The 15,582-nt window shown below is 37.7% G+C and overlaps 1 protein-coding gene across 3 annotated transcripts in view; it reads right to left on the reverse strand.

The window, feature by feature from the left end:
- Positions 1-15,582, reverse strand: part of HDAC8 (histone deacetylase 8) — a 315,525-nt gene that overhangs the window by 157,227 nt on the left and 142,716 nt on the right. For 2 of the 3 annotated variants that reach the window (XM_003803351.1, XM_023508952.1), the window contains exons 6-7: positions 7,067-7,144; positions 6,338-6,446 (exon numbers count right to left, since the gene is read on the reverse strand). In XM_003803351.1, coding sequence (XP_003803399.1) covers positions 6,338-6,446; positions 7,067-7,144 — 187 coding nt within the window. Of the gene's footprint in view, positions 1-5,087; positions 5,163-6,337; positions 6,447-7,066; positions 7,145-15,582 lie in introns of all 3 variants that reach the window. The other variant, XM_023508951.1, reaches the window with a different exon arrangement.

Here is a 15,582-nt window from a genome sequence, read left to right on the forward strand (position 1 = left end):
GTATATGTACACCATGGAATACTATGTAGCTTTAAAGAAAGATGGAGACTTTACCTCCTTCATGTTTACATGGATGGAGCTGGAACATATTCTTCTTAGCAAAGTATTTCAAGAATGGAATAAAGGTATCCAATGTACTCAGCCCTACTATGAAACTCATTTATAGCTTTCATATGAAAACTATAATTCAATTATAGCCCATGAATATGGGGAAAGGGGAATGGGAGAGAAGGGGAGGGGGGAGGATGAGTGGAGGGAGGGTAATTGGTGGGAACACAACTACGGTGCATCTTACAAGGGTACATGTGAAACTTACAAAATGTAGAATATAAATGTCTTAACACAATAACTAAGAAAATGTGATGAAGGCTATGTTAACCAGTCTGATGAAAATATTTCAAATTGTATATAAAACCAGTACATTGTACCCCATGACTGAATTAATGTACACAGCTATGATTTAACTAAAAGAAAAGAAAATGAAAGGTAAAGAGAATTTAGATAATCTCTGTTTCTAAACTTTAATTAGGAATTTAAAACCTAAGAAGTAAATTCTGGTGATATTTAGTTTTGTTTTCCATGCATAAAATTACAAATTAAATCCTCAGGATGAAGAGATTCTTTTTTTTTCTGGAAAAAAATCTAAGTTGCACTTTCACAAACATAATTGATTGTGTGTATCATAAATCATGTAGTTTATGTGTATAGTTAAGTGATTTATTCCCTTTAGAGATTTTCTGCAATCTCCTGAGATAAAATTTTCTAAAATGTCTTTTCTCTGATTTTCTAATTTGTAAAATGGGAATAATACCTTCTTTTATAAGTATTATAGATTACATATTGTTTACAAGGATCAAACAAAGCAATGTAAATATTTAGTGCATTTCCTAGCATAGGTAAGTGCTTCCTTGAAGTTAATTTGCAGGTTGCAGGAGCTTTGTCTGTCTTGTTTGCCATCATCAGTGCCTAGTACAGTGCCTGTCAAAGGGTAGAGTATCCAGTAGACACTCAATACATTTTTGCTGATTGAATAATACAGTTTTGTTACATTTCAAAATACACACATAGGAATGCGTGCCAAATGCTAAGGACAACACCAGGCCTATGATAAACTATATAGGTTGGTAGCTCCTCCTCTCCTTCTTCTTGTTAATTAAAACCCTCTGAGGTGTTCCACAGGCTTCGGAGAGGTGAATTTTTTCCCAGACCCACGGGAACCGATCCTATGCTTAAAATATTGCTGATTTATATTTCAGAGGTGATGTCAAAGTCCAAAGAAAATTCTTGTGCAATAAATATATACTACAAAGATACTATAGCAAGTATTAGTGATGTGTTTTTTATTTCTCTTCCTTATTGGATATCAGTGGAACTCAGTATAGCTGGATGAAAAGATTCTTCTCAGGAATAAAAACTTAGGCTTAAATGAGCTTATATTCGTCTAATGACCCTGCTGTTGTCCTAGAGAACAAGTTTTTTCAGGGTAGGCTACTCTTGTTAGCCCAGTAACAGTAGAATTAATGTTCCAGTAAAGTAGCTGAAGAACTATAAAAGGATTATTTAAAATAGAAAAGTGTAATATTTCTTTCATAAAAGGAAGGAGGGAAAAATATTAAATTTTAAAAAAATTTCTGAGGTCTCTGAATTTTTTTTTGTTCAATGTTCTTTGTAGGGAGAAAAGTTTCTTTCAATTTTGAACTATACAATATAAGCCACAGCACTCTAAGATAAATAAGCCAATGACCAAATATAGGTAGCTTCTTATTTTAATGACTACTATTATGAACTCTGATTCATTAAAATAAGGTTATTCCTTTGGTCAGGTTGATAGATCTAATTAGCAAAGTTTTGCACATAAAGACTGCTACTGAATGAGAACTCCAGTTTAATGGAATCTTTTCATGAGTACTATTCATTGAGAAGTCTATTTAACAATGTGTCTTCCTTTGGAGAAATATTGACCCAATGTTTGTACTTAATTATCTTACAAAGTTTAATAGTTAGTTATTCTTTTTTTTTTAATTGAGACAGAGTCATACTAGGTTGTCCTTGGTAGAGTGCTGTGGCATGACAGCTCATAGCAACCTCAAACTCTTGGGCTTAAGTGATTCTCTTGCCTCAGCCTTCCAAGGAGCTGGGACTACAGGTGCCCGCCACAATGCCTAGCTATTTTGTGTTGCAGTTATCATTGGTGTTTAGCTGGCCTGTGCTGGTTTTGAACCCACCAGCCTCAGTATGTGGCTGGCACTGTAACCACTATGCTATGGGCACCGAGCCAACAGTTCGTTCTTTTTTTTTGAGACAGAGTCTCAAGCTGTCGCCTTGGGTAGAGTGCTGTGGTGTCACAGCTCACAGCAACCTCTAACTCTTTGGCTTCAGTGATTCTCTTGCCTCAGCCTCCAAAGTAGCTGGGACTACAGGCGCCTGCCACCATGCCCTGCTATTTTTTTTTGTTGTTGTTGTTGTAGTTGTCATTGTTGTTTGGCAGGCCTGGGCTGGAATCGAACCTGCCAGCTCCGGTGTATGTGGCTGGCGCCCTAGCTGCTGAGCTACAGGCACTGAGCCAGTTCGTTATTCTTAATGTGATTTTTTTTCCCAAAAACTTTTTAGGATGCATATACTATGCTGACTTCATACACATTATGAGCACCATATATATAATTTTTCTATGAGATATATAATTAATCAGATATTTAGGAAGAACACTTTCTTATTTTTAGGGCTATAAAATCATAGGTAGGATACAAAGCAAGAAGTATCAGCACAACTCTGAATTTCTTCACTAAAACTTTTCATGTTAGGGGTACCCATAGCTCAGTGGTTAGGGTGCTGACCACATGCTCCAGGGTTGGTGGGTTCAAACCCGGCCCAGGCCTGATAAACAAAAGACAAAACAAAACAAAAGAGCGGGCGTTGTGGTGGGCACCTGTAGTCCCAGGTACTAGGGTAGCTGAGGCAAGAGAATCGCTTGAGGCCTAGAGTTTGAGGTTGCTGTGAGCTGTGATGTACTCTACCGAGGGTGACAAAGTGAGACTCTGTCACAATAAAAAACAAAACAAAACTCTGTGTATGTCATGGTAGTTCAAAGTAGGCAAGTAGTTGGATCATATTGCAAGATTTGAGGTCTGAGAGTGGTGCTCTGCTACATATCAAACCCTCCCTAGAGCCATCAGCAAAGCAGTATTTGTTACTGTCCTTTTCTTTCATAGTCCTTAACTATAAATTCCTTCAAAGTCATCAACACAGCATTTTAGGTGATAAACACTAAGATATCTCAGAGTGCACTCAAATATACTCAGAGGCAAACAGGTTACACATAGGCAGAGTGATATTTCCTTTTCCAGTTGACAAAGTGTGTGAACTAGCAAATTGTATTTTTCAGAATAGCCCCCTCTCCCACCAAACTCTGTGGGCGTATGTGTGTATGGCCTGGGGGCCGGGTTGGCAGGCTTTCAGGTAAATCAAAATACCCCTGTCATCTCTATTATTGGGTCATAAACTTACATTTGAAGGGGGCAACATGCAAAATAGGGTTCTTTTTTAGGACCCACTCTAGAATACCAACTCTAGTAGTTCCTAGAGAAATTATGGGAAGCTTTTGGGAATTAGTGGCCCTTGCCTTTAGTATTGAATGACCTAAGGAGATCTAACTGTGAAATTGTTATTTACATAAAATAGTACCCAAGGTCTTTTGGCTTTGGGAAATGTTCACATAAAGACTTCATATCCAGTCTATTACAAAAAGAACTCTAAGCCAATTCTTTGATAAATAAGAGTATTCCAACCTTAAGATGAAATCATTAAGTTCCTCCCTCACTAGGTGGCAAAGTAACAAAGACTAAAGCAGGAGAAAAAATTATCTTATTTAAAAAGGAAATAAATAAGGAATAAGGGACAGAAGAAGGAAGGAGAAAAAGAAAAGAAAGAAGAGAAAGAAAGGAAGGAGAAAAGGAAAGGAAAGAAAAGGGAAGAAAAAGGAAGGGGAGTCCAGCAGATGGGAGGGATGTTTGGGCCAGGAAGCCTTTCTGGCATCCTCAGATCAGAGATGCCATCATGTAATGCCCTGACCAGAGTTGACTTCTTAAGGAGATCAAAGGAAAAAAAAAATCATTGTACCGCTAATGAATACCTGGGATATGTTACTCTTGATGATCACTATGTGGATTGCTGGTGTGGCTCCATAGGCAAAAGGGGCCCTGGGAACTATAAACTGATGAGTGTCTGGTTCTTTAGTAGGCAAGCTGGAAGAATCTTTAATAAATGCTAGCCTCTAGTACACAAAAGCCATCAATCTATTGGGGTGCAGATGGCAACATGGTTTTTGTGAAGGAAATCATGTATAATCTTCTATGGATATTTTCCTTAGGGCTAAACTTACTTTTCTTTCTTTCTTTCTTTTTTGAGATAGGATCTCACTGTGTTGACCAGGCTCGAGTGCAATGGTGTAGTCATAGCTCATGGCAACCTTCAACTCCTGAGCTCCGATTATCCTCCCACCTCAACCTCCCCCGTAGCTGGGACTACAGGCATACACCATGCCCAACTAATTTTCTCTATTTTTTTTTTTGTAGAAACAGGGAATTAAATCATCAATGATTATGTTGCTTAGGTTGGTCTTGAATTCCTGGTCTGAAGTGATTCTGCCACCTTGGCCTCCCAAAGTGCTGGGATTACAGGGATAAGCCACCATACTGGGCCTTAAATTACTTTTAAAATGCTTCTAATTAAGTTTGATACTAAGGCTATTTTTAAACATGAATTATCATGGAAGTTAAAATACTCTAAAATCATGTGGTAGGAACTGGTTTATAGGGAAAAAAAGAAAATACAGGAGAGAAACAGACATTTTTCTGACTGAAGAAGGATAAACAGTAGACTTCCTTGGGAGTGAACACTGAGAAATCCTCAAGTCTCTATATAATACTCAGCTTTTCCAGGCAGTGAAATGCCAAGTTGATGGAACATAAAGAGAAATCTCAGGAGGTTTCATGATTGGCAGGTGAGTTTAGATAGGGATACATGTAAGGTGATCCATTTAGGGAGGGCCAGATATTACAAATTATACTTGCAGGATGATGAGTGCTGACCTTTCAGTTAAGACCCAGGAAGAGCTCTCAGAAACCCTGTGGACAGTGCACCGAAGAGAACAACCTTGTTTCTTGCTATGGCAAAAGAAAAGGGCAACAAAATGTTGGGTATTGTCAGGAAGGGGATTAAAAGAAAAACAAAACAATTCTTCTTTTACACAGAACCACAGGACATCTTCACTGGTAAAGTTACATAAGCAGTTCTGATCTGTGCATCTCAAGGACAGAAGAGAGCCTAAGGCAGTGGTTCTTAACCTTCCTAATGCCACCAACCTTTAATACAGTCCAAAGGGGTCGCAACCCACAGGTTGAGAACTGCTGGCCTAAGGGGAATGAATAAAGACAATTAAACCATCAATGGCAGGCTTCAAAAAAGGGCTTTGTCAGCCTGGTGTATTAATACAGAGGTAGCCCAGGACATGATCAAAATATTAAGGAGGCCAGTGCTGCTGAATGACTGAATGAATTGGCTGCCAAATCTCTTGAGCTAAGAGGCATTTTTGAAACATTTTTAAAAAATTTTTTAATAGTTTCACTTTGTTTATACAACTACCAGTGATGATGGTCAGGGCAGGCAGGCTCCTTTGGGAAGGCACTGTTTTCTACCAGAGGTTAGGAGAAATCTGAGTAGAATTGGAGGGATCAAGACTACCTCAATTTTCACTACTTACTTTCCCTGCTGCCACTGTCAGCAGTGAATCTGTGCATGACCAATCTCAATTTTTATTAATATGAGTTTAATGCCCCCCCATTCTGTAGGGCTTTCCCAACCCAGTGGTCTACACATTGGCACCAAATTGTCTGCCTGCAGGTGCCTGCAATCTTAATGCTTAGTATAGATAGGAAACATTTCTGACCCCAATTTTAACACAGTGGACAGAACTCAAGAACCTACATAATGAAGCTTGCCAGGCTAATGAAATCACACGCATGCAGGTTTCTTTAGCTAAGAAAGTACCAAACAAGGGATTCCCCAGGACAGCCTATAAGCTTTCCTATCTAGGATGGCCTTAATCATACCAGATAGCAGGTAAGATCAAACCTGGAACATGGCTATGGTCTAACTGCTTGGCTCTCATAAACAGGGGATGGCTACCTGATCAAATAAGCATAATGATCAGTATATGAAATCTATGTGGGTATACTGTGATTTTCACATTGTTCCTTAAATACGAATTCTGTGATATGGGGGCCATTTCATCCTATAAAAATCCAATCCATTTGTTACTGGCTCAGTATTATTCCTATACCTTTCACAGATGTGGTAATATTTCTCATCCTGTATGCCATCTTGAATGGGCACATTTACACTGTAGTACCGTCCCTTCCCTAGGCCAACATCAGACACATCACCTGTTCCTGTAAAAGAGAAGAACACCATGATCAGTTATTAAGAATATGAGAAACAAGAAAACTTAAAGGCTTCTCTGATAGGAATTCAGAAGACCAAAAAGTTCAAATAGGAGAACAATCCTGAATTAGTGATGGTTTCTAAGGGAATTAAATTAAGAAAAATAATACTATGTATATAGAAGTAATTACTGTAAACAATATTTGGGAAGCATGTAAACCACAAGGAAACTGAAAAACCTTAGTTTCTATCTTACTGTATCAAATAAAAAATAAGAAATTAACTCCTCTGCTTGACTTTTCATGTTTCTTAGGCTAACATAATATCAACATATCAGTGCAATTATCAGGATGTTAGGAGTTACATGAAGTATCTGATAGTACAGTAAGCATAAATGATCTGTCCATTGACAGTTCATAAAAATCATCTGGCAGAAAAAAAAAAAACAGTATTACTGTCATTCCTCTTGTTATTGTCACCTGAAGTGACCTGTGTTAAAATTTTTCATAGAATAACATCAATAAGGTATTAACAGCATGGAACTATCCAAATATAAGATATAAGAAATATTTAGAAGAATTGCAGTGTTCAATCAGCAAATATAATACTAAGCACATAGATCACTTGCCTGGGAAAAATCCTGGGGAGAATTTGTGCAGAGACACAGTCATAACTTTGGAGGTGAAACTGAAGGCATCTTCTACACCTGCCAGTAGAAAGTAATGTCAGAAGAATCACTTCATACATGGCACCCCTGTTTTCAGACCGGAAAGCAGTTGTGGAAAGGTAGGGAGATGACATGGCAACAATAACAAAGCTAACAAGCTGAGGAATAAAAGTAATACAATCTCTGGTCTACAACCTCTGAAATTACAAGATGAGGTAGAATTTTGGCCCAAGTGAAGTTTGGGGGGTTTCTTTTCTTTCTTTCTTTTTTTTTTTTGAGACAGAGCCTTACTTTGTCATCCTCTGTAGAGTGCTAGCGTCATAGCTCACAGCAACCTCCACTCTTAGGAGTGATTCTCTTGCTTCACCCTCCTGAGTAGCTGGGACTACAGGTGCCTGCCACAATGGCCAGCAATTTTTAGATGAGGTCTTGCTCTGGCTTAGGCTGGTCTCAAACCTGTGAGCTCTGGCAATTCACCCGCCTTAGCCTCCCAGAGTGCTAGAATTATAGGCATGAGCCACCACACCCCACCTGGGGGGCTTCTTTCCAAATGCATAGCAAAGAATAATCTTTTTTTTTCTTTTTCTTTCTTTCTTTTTTTTTTTTTTTTTGAGACAGAGTCTCAAGCTGTCGCCCTGGGTAGAGTGCCATGGCGTCACAGCTCACAGCAACCTCAAGCTCCTGGGCTTAAGCGATTCTCTTGCCTCAGCCTCCCAAGTAGCTGGGACTACAGGTGCCCACCTCAATGCCCAGCTATTTTTTGGTTGTAGTTGTCATTACTGTTTGGCAGGCCCTGGCTGGATTTGAACCTGCCAGCTCCAGTGTACACGGTTGGCACCCTAGCCGCTGAGCTATACAGGCACCGAGCTGCAAACTATAATCCTTTCAAAGCAATGGGATGTCTCAGTTCACTTTGATAACTTGTTTTAAAAGTTGGGGAAGAGTGAGAACTCAGAATGACACATTATCAATAGAATTGGATAAAGGAAACTGGCACCATCTTGGAAGTTTTATGTTTGTTTTGTTTTGTGTATGTGTTTCTAGTTAAATTCTTGGAATTTTTCTTTTTCAAAGAAGTACAATGTAATAATCATTTTGAAAAATATGACCAATATAAACATTAGGCATTATTAAGTGAAAATCTAATTATAAAGTGTCTCTTTATAATGTAGATCTGGTTATAAATGCAGGTCACCCAAAGTTCTAAGTGTACTACATAACTTATAGTACATTTTTCTGGCTTAGACACAGAAAGCTGAAAACAAACTGTAACCTTGACTCTTAATAGTAGGCTTACAACAGAATTTTAAAGCCTGAAGATGGATGGAGAAAAAACTTTTCTAGAAGGGAGATCTCCCTTCCATTTAAATAGCATAAGAAAAAAGCTGGGATTTAAAGTAACCTGCAGAAGTCACTACTTATATAGGAAAATACATTGCCCACCTCTACCCCTTTCCTCTCGGAATTAAAATAATCATACTATGTTCAGATAATTAGTCTATAAAATGGAAAGACTATTAGCAATCTCAGGTTCTACCCTCTTTTCTACTTCAAACAAAAACATTGTCCTTGTATTTACATTATGTTTTCAGTCTCCATTAGAGGCCAACAGAGACCTTAAAAAATATTAACTGTATTTGTATGTAACAGGTATGTTTAAATTTCCCAAGCCTTATGTTTTGCCTTAGGGAGGTAGTTAAAACCAGTTAAAGGTGCCAGGCACAAAGCATGAAGTAAAAAAAAAATAAATGAAAATAGAATTTCAACTTAGAAATTCAAGTCTAAACAAGGTTAATTCATGAAAATCCTGATTATCCATCCAGAAACATTGTGCCAATTTACATTTCAACCAACCATGCATGAGAGTTCTCATTTTCTCACACCTTGACTAGCACTGGTTATTATTATTCTTTTTAATCATAGGAAGAAAGAATGGTCTTGTTCTAATTTGCCTTTCTCTGAGTATTAGAGTGTTGAGTACCCTTTCATAAGTTTAGTGGCCATTTGTATTTCTTTTTGTGGGAAATATTATTAGGTATGGTTATAAAATTATACTTAAAAGAGTACACAGATAGATAGGTGGAGGGTATGGACTTGGCAGGAAAGAGGAGTATGGTTTGGTAGATGAAAGAAGGTGAGGGCACGGTTGGAATGGCCAGTGAAGCCAACACAGGATGCCAGTTATGGAATCATGGGAGATTTAAAATAAACCAAATGTGTAAGAATTTGGGGGTGGGGCAGGGGTCAGTGGAAGGGAGGTGCTGAAGAGGGGAAATAAACTGAAATGAAACACACCATAAAAGTTGGCTAAAACAGGAAACTCTAATGGGTGTAGAAATAACATTGTAAATGGAAAGAATGGTTTCAGGTGACAGTCTCATTTCATTCTTATGTGGTTCTATACAGCTGATTTTATTCTTGAATTCTGATACTAACAGTTTGAATTTCATCATCATCAATTCATTCACAAATGTTTTACTGAATCACTACTATATGCATAGTACTGTTGGTTCAAGGCATTGTATAGGACAGAAAGAAGTAAACACCTTAATCTCTGTTCTGAAGGAATTTAAAATTTCTATGGGAAAAGAAGACATAGATACATTAAAAAATTAATTAACAATACAAGACAATAGCTACTCAGGAGGTTAAGGCAAGAGGATCACTTGAGCCCAAGAGTTTGAGGTTGTTGTGAACTATGACACCATGGCACTCTAGCCAGGGTGACAGAGCAAGACTGTCTCAAAAAAAAAAAAATACAAGACAATATAAAACTAAATATCAAATCATCAACATAAACAATACAGGACTTGAAAGGAGAGAGGTAATACCTGGTCTGGAATGTTCAGGGTAAATCTGCTATTATTATTACCATTTTTTTTTTATTGTTGAGGATTCATTGAGGGTACAAAGAACCAGGTTACATTGATTGCATTTTTTAGGTAAAGTCCCTCTTATAATTGTGTCCCACCCCTAAAAATGTGCCACAGGCCATGACTCCTCACCCCCTCACTTCTTCCCCTTTCCTCCTTTCCCCTTACCCCAACCCCACCGTGTAATAGGTCACTAATTTTCCTCATATCAGGAGTGAGTACATAGGATTCTTGCTTCGCCATTCTTGTGATGTTTTACTAAGAAAAATGTGTTCCACTTCCATTCAGGTTAATACAAAAGATGTAAAGTCTCCATCTTTTTTAGTGGTTGAATAGTATTCCATGGTATACATAAACCACAGCTTGTTGTTAATCCGTACTTGGGTTTGTGGACATTTAGGCTGTTTCCATGTTTTGGTGATTGTAAATTGAGCTGTGATAAACAGTCTAGTGCAAGTGTCCTTATGGTAAAAGGATTTTTTTCTTCTGGGTAGATCAGTAATGGGATTGCAGGATCAAATGGGAGGTCTAGTTTAAGTTCTTTGAGGGTTCTCTATACTTCCTTCCAAAAAGGTTGTATTAGTTTACAGTCTTACCAGCAGTGTAAAAGTGCTCCTGTCTCTCCACATTCATACCAGCATCTGCTGCTTTGAGACTTTGTGATGTGGGCCATTTTCACTGGGGTTAGGTGATATCTTAGGGTGGTTTTGATTTGCATTTCTCTGATAATTAGAGATAATGAACATTTTTTCATGTTTGTTAGCCATTTGTCTGTCTTCTTAGAGAAGGTTCTATTAATCTCTCTTGACCAGTGATCTAAGGGATTGTTAGCTCTTTTTATGTTGATTAGTTTGAGTCTCTGAAGATCTTAGTTAAGCTTCTGTCTGCTTTAGAATATGCAAATATCTTTTCCTATTGCTTAGGTTGTCTATTTGCTTTGGTTTAAGCTTTTCAGTTTAATTAAGTCCCAGTTGTTTATTTTTGTTGTTTTTGCAATTGCCATAGATGTCTTCTTCATAAATTCTTTCCCTGGGCTGATAGCTGTAAATGTTTTCCCCACACTTTCTTTGAGGATTTTTAATGTTTTGTGTATTAGATTGAGGTCTTTTATCCATCTTGAATCAATTTTTGTGAGTGGAGAAAGGTGCAGGTCCAGTTTCAGTCTTTTTTTTTTTCAGATACCTATTTTTTTTCCCCACTGATTGCATTTGTTAGGTCAAGTCCCTCTTACAATCGTGTCTTGCCCCCAAAAGGTGTGGCACACACCAAGACCCCACCCCTTCTTCCCTCTCTCTGCTAAGCCCTTCCCCACTCCTCCTTCCTTCTTCCTCTCTCTGCTTACCTCTCCCCTTGTCATTAACTGTCCTCATATCAAAATTGAATACATAGGATTCATGCTTCTCCATTCTTGTGATGCTTTACTAAGAATAATGTGTTCCACTTCCATCCAGGTTAATACAAAGGATATAAAGTTTCCATCTTTTTAATGGCTGAATAGTATTCCATGGTATATACATACTACAGCTTGTTAATCCGTTCCTGGGTTGGTGGGCATTTAGGCTGTTTCCACATTTTGGCAATTGTAAATTGAGCTGCAATAAAGAGTCTAGTGCAAGTGTCCTTATGGTAAAATAATTTTTTTCCTTCTGGGTAGATAGCCAGTAATGGGATTGCAGGATCAAATGGGAGATCTAGCTTGAGTTCTTCGAGGGCTTTCCATATTTCCTTCCAAAAAGGTTGTATTAGTTTGTAGTCCCACCAGCAGGGTAAAAGTGTACCCTTCTTTCCACATCCACAGCAGCATCTGCAGTTTTGAGATTTTGTGATGTGGGCCCTTCTCGCTGGGTTAGATGATATCTCAGAGTGGTTTTGATTTGCATTTCTCTAATAATTAGGGATGATGATCACTTTTTCATATGTTTGTTTGCCATTTGTCTGTCTTCTTTAGAGAAGGTTCTATTCATATCTCTTGCCCATTGATATATGGGATTGTCGGCTTTTTTCATGTGTATTAATTTGAGTTCTCTATAGATCCTAGTTATCAAGCTTTTGTCTGATTCAAAATATGCAAATATCCTTTCCCATTGTGTAGGTTGTCTATTTGCTTTGGTTGTTGTCTCCTTAGCTGTACAGAAGCTTTTCAGTTCATTAAGTCCCATTTGTTTATTTTTGTTGTTGTTGCAATTGCCAGGGCAGTCTTCTTCATTAAGTCTTTCCCCAGGCCAATATCTTCCAGTGTTTTTCCTATACTTTATTTGAGGACTTTTATTGTTTCATGCCTTAAATTTAAGTCCTTTATCCATCTTGAATCAATTTTTGTGAGTGGGGAAAGGTTTGGGTCCAGTTTCAGTCTTTTCCATGTGGATATCCAGTTCTCCCAGAACCATTTATTGAGTAGGGATTCTTTCTCCTAGTGTATGTTTTTGTTTGTTTATCAAAGATTAGGTGGCTTGAAGATGTTAGTTTCATCTCCTGTTTTTCTATTTGGTTTCAGATGTCTATGTCTCTATTTTCCTGCCAATGCCATGCTGTTTTGATCACTATGGCCTTGTAGTACAGCCTAAAATCTGGTAGGCTGATGCCCCCAGCTTTGTTTTTATTACTAATAATTGCCTTGGCTACATGTTTTTTTTTCTGGTTCCATACAAAATGAAGAATTATTTTTTCCAAGCCTTGAAAGTATGATGTTGGTATTTTAATAGGGATGGCATTGAATCTGTAGATTGCTTTGGGAAGTATAGACATTTGAACAGTGTTGATTATTCCCAGCCATGAGCATGGTATGTTCTTCCAATTTTTCACATCTTTTGCTATTTCTTTTCTTAGGGCTTCGTAGTTTTCTTTATAGAGGTCCTTGGTTCTTTTGTGAAGTATATTCCTAGGTACTTCATTTTCTTTGAAGCTACTGAGAAGGGAAATATGCCCTTGATTAGTTTCTCATCTTGGCTGTTATTGGCATAGACAAAGGCTACTGATTTGTGGACATTGATTTTATATCCTGAGACATCATGATTTTTTTGATCACTTCCAGGAGTCTTGTGGTTGAGTCTTTGGGGGTTCTCTATAAGATCATATCATCAACAAAGAGGGAGAGTTTGACCTCCTCTTCTCCCATTTAGATGCCCTTTATTTCCTTGTCTTGCCTAATTGTATTGTCTAGAACTTCCAGACGACAACCTTGTCTGGTTCTGGTTTTAAGAGGAAAAGTTTTCAGTTTTACTCCATTCAGTAAAATATTAGCTGTGGGTTTGTCAGATAGCTTCAATTAGTTTAAGAAATGTTCGACGTATACCTATACTCTTCAGTGTTCTAATTAGAAAAGGATGCTGGATTTTATGGAATGCTTTATTTGCATTTATTGAGAGGATCATATGGTCTTTGTTTTTGCTTTGGTTGATACCGTGAATAATGTTTATGGACTTGCATATGTTAAGCCAGCCTTGCATCCCTGGGATGAAATGTACTTGATAATAATGTATGACTTTTTTTTTTTTTTTGAGATGGAGTCTTACTTTATTGCTTTCGGTAGAGTGCTGTGCTGTCACAGCTCACAGCAACCTCCAGCTTTGGGCTTAAGTGATTCTTTTGCCTCAGCTCCTAAGTAGCTGGGATTACAGGCATCCACCAGTACACCTGACTATTTTTTTGTTGCAGTTTGGCTAGGGCCAGGTTTGAACCTGCCACCCTTGATATATGGGGCTGGCGCCCTACCCACTGAACCACAGGCACCACCTGATGTATGACTTTTTAAATGATAACCTGTAGTCTATTGGCTAGGCTTTTACTGAGAATTTTAGCATCTATATTCATTAGTCATAATCATTGGTCTATAATTCTGCTCTTTAGTTGGAACTTTTCCTGGTTTGGGTATCAAGGTGATGTTTGCCTCATAGAATGTGTTGGGGAAGATTCCTTCCTCCTCATTTTTTGTTTTGGAATAATTTCTGCAGTATGGGAATAAGCTCTTCTTTGAAGGTATGATAGCATTCTTGTGTGAAGCCATCTGCACCAGGGTATTTTTTGTTGGGAGATTTTTTATGTTTCTTTGGTCTCAGTGCTTGAAATTCGTCTCTTCAGGAGATCTATTTCTTCTTGATTAAGAAGAAAATGTGATTCCAGGTATTTCCATTTCCTCTGCATTATCAAATTTCTGGGCATAGTGTTTCTTGTAGTATTCAAAGATGATCTCTTGTATCTCTGTGGCATCTGTTGTTATTTCCCCTTTATCATTCCTGATTGAAGTTACTAGAGATTTTACTTTTCAGTTTCTAGTTAGTCTGGCCAAAGGTTTGTCTCTTTTATTTACTTTTTCAAAAAACCAACTTTTTGTTTTGTTATTTTTCTGAACGATTTTTTTTTTGTTTTCCATTTCATCAATCTCTGATTTAATTTTGTTTATTTCTTTTCTTCTGGTGAGTTTAGGGTTAGATTGTTCTTCTTTGTCCAGTTCCATAAGATGGTTTGTGAGCGTGTTCATACACTCACTTTCTGTTTTGATGATTTTGAAACTTTCTGTTTGATAATTTTTTCTCTCAGGACTGCTTTTGCTGTATCCCAGAGGTTTTGGTAACTTGTGTCTTCAATGTTGTTATGTTTGAGGAAAGTAGCAAATTCCTCTTTTATCTATTCCTGAACCCAACTATCATTCAGCATAAGGTTGTTTAGTTTTTAAGACTTCATGTGGGAATGTTGGAGTTGGCTTCACAATTATAGCCTTGTAGTCAGAGAAGAGACACTGTATAATCTCTACTCCTTTAATTTTGTTGAGGTTTGATTTGTATCCTAGGATGTGATCTATTTTGGAGTATGTGCCATGAGCTGACAAGAAAAAAGTATATTCTTTTGCTTTGAGACGCTGTATTCTCTATGTCTATTAATCTCACTAGCTCTAGGGTCACGTTTAAGTCCTTTGTATCCTTGTTTAGTTTCTGTTTAGAGGATCTGTCCAGTACTGAAAGAGGGGTGTTGAAGTCCTAGACTATTAAGGTGTTATAGGGTATTGTATTGCTCAGACTTCTCAAGGTCTGATTCATAAACCTGGGAGCATTTAAATTGGGTGCATAAATGTTTTTTTTTAATTGAATGGTAACTATGTACATTAATGCACTTCTGAGGTACAGTGTGGGGTTTTCACATGCAGTCCAAAATACTTCCATCAAACTGGTCAATGCAGCCTTCATGTCATTTTCTCAGTTATTGTTTTAAAACGTTCACATTCTACTCTTATAAAGATTCACTTGTACCCCTGTAAGATAAACCTCAGAAGTGATCCCTCCAATCCCCCTCCCTCCACCCATTCCCCCCTCCCTTCTTTAGAATCTATATGCATTAGTCATAATCATTGGTCTATAATTCTCCTCTTTAGTTGGAACTTTTCCTGGTTTGGGTATCAAGGTGATGTTTGCTTCATAGAATGTGTTGGGGAAGATTCCTTCCTCCTCATTTTTTGTTTTGGAAAAACAAAAATGTTGTTTTTCCCTCCCCCCTCCCCATATTCTTAGGCTATTTGGTTACAGCTTTCATATAAAAGGTATAAATTAGTTTCATAATAAGGTTGTGTACATTGGATACTTTTTCCTCCATTCTTGTGATACTTTGCTCAGA

The sequence above is a fragment of the Otolemur garnettii genome, unplaced genomic scaffold, assembly GCF_000181295.1.
Source record: "Otolemur garnettii isolate 467f Iridium unplaced genomic scaffold, OtoGar3 scaffold00295, whole genome shotgun sequence".
Classification (NCBI taxonomy): Eukaryota; Metazoa; Chordata; class Mammalia; order Primates; family Galagidae; genus Otolemur; species Otolemur garnettii.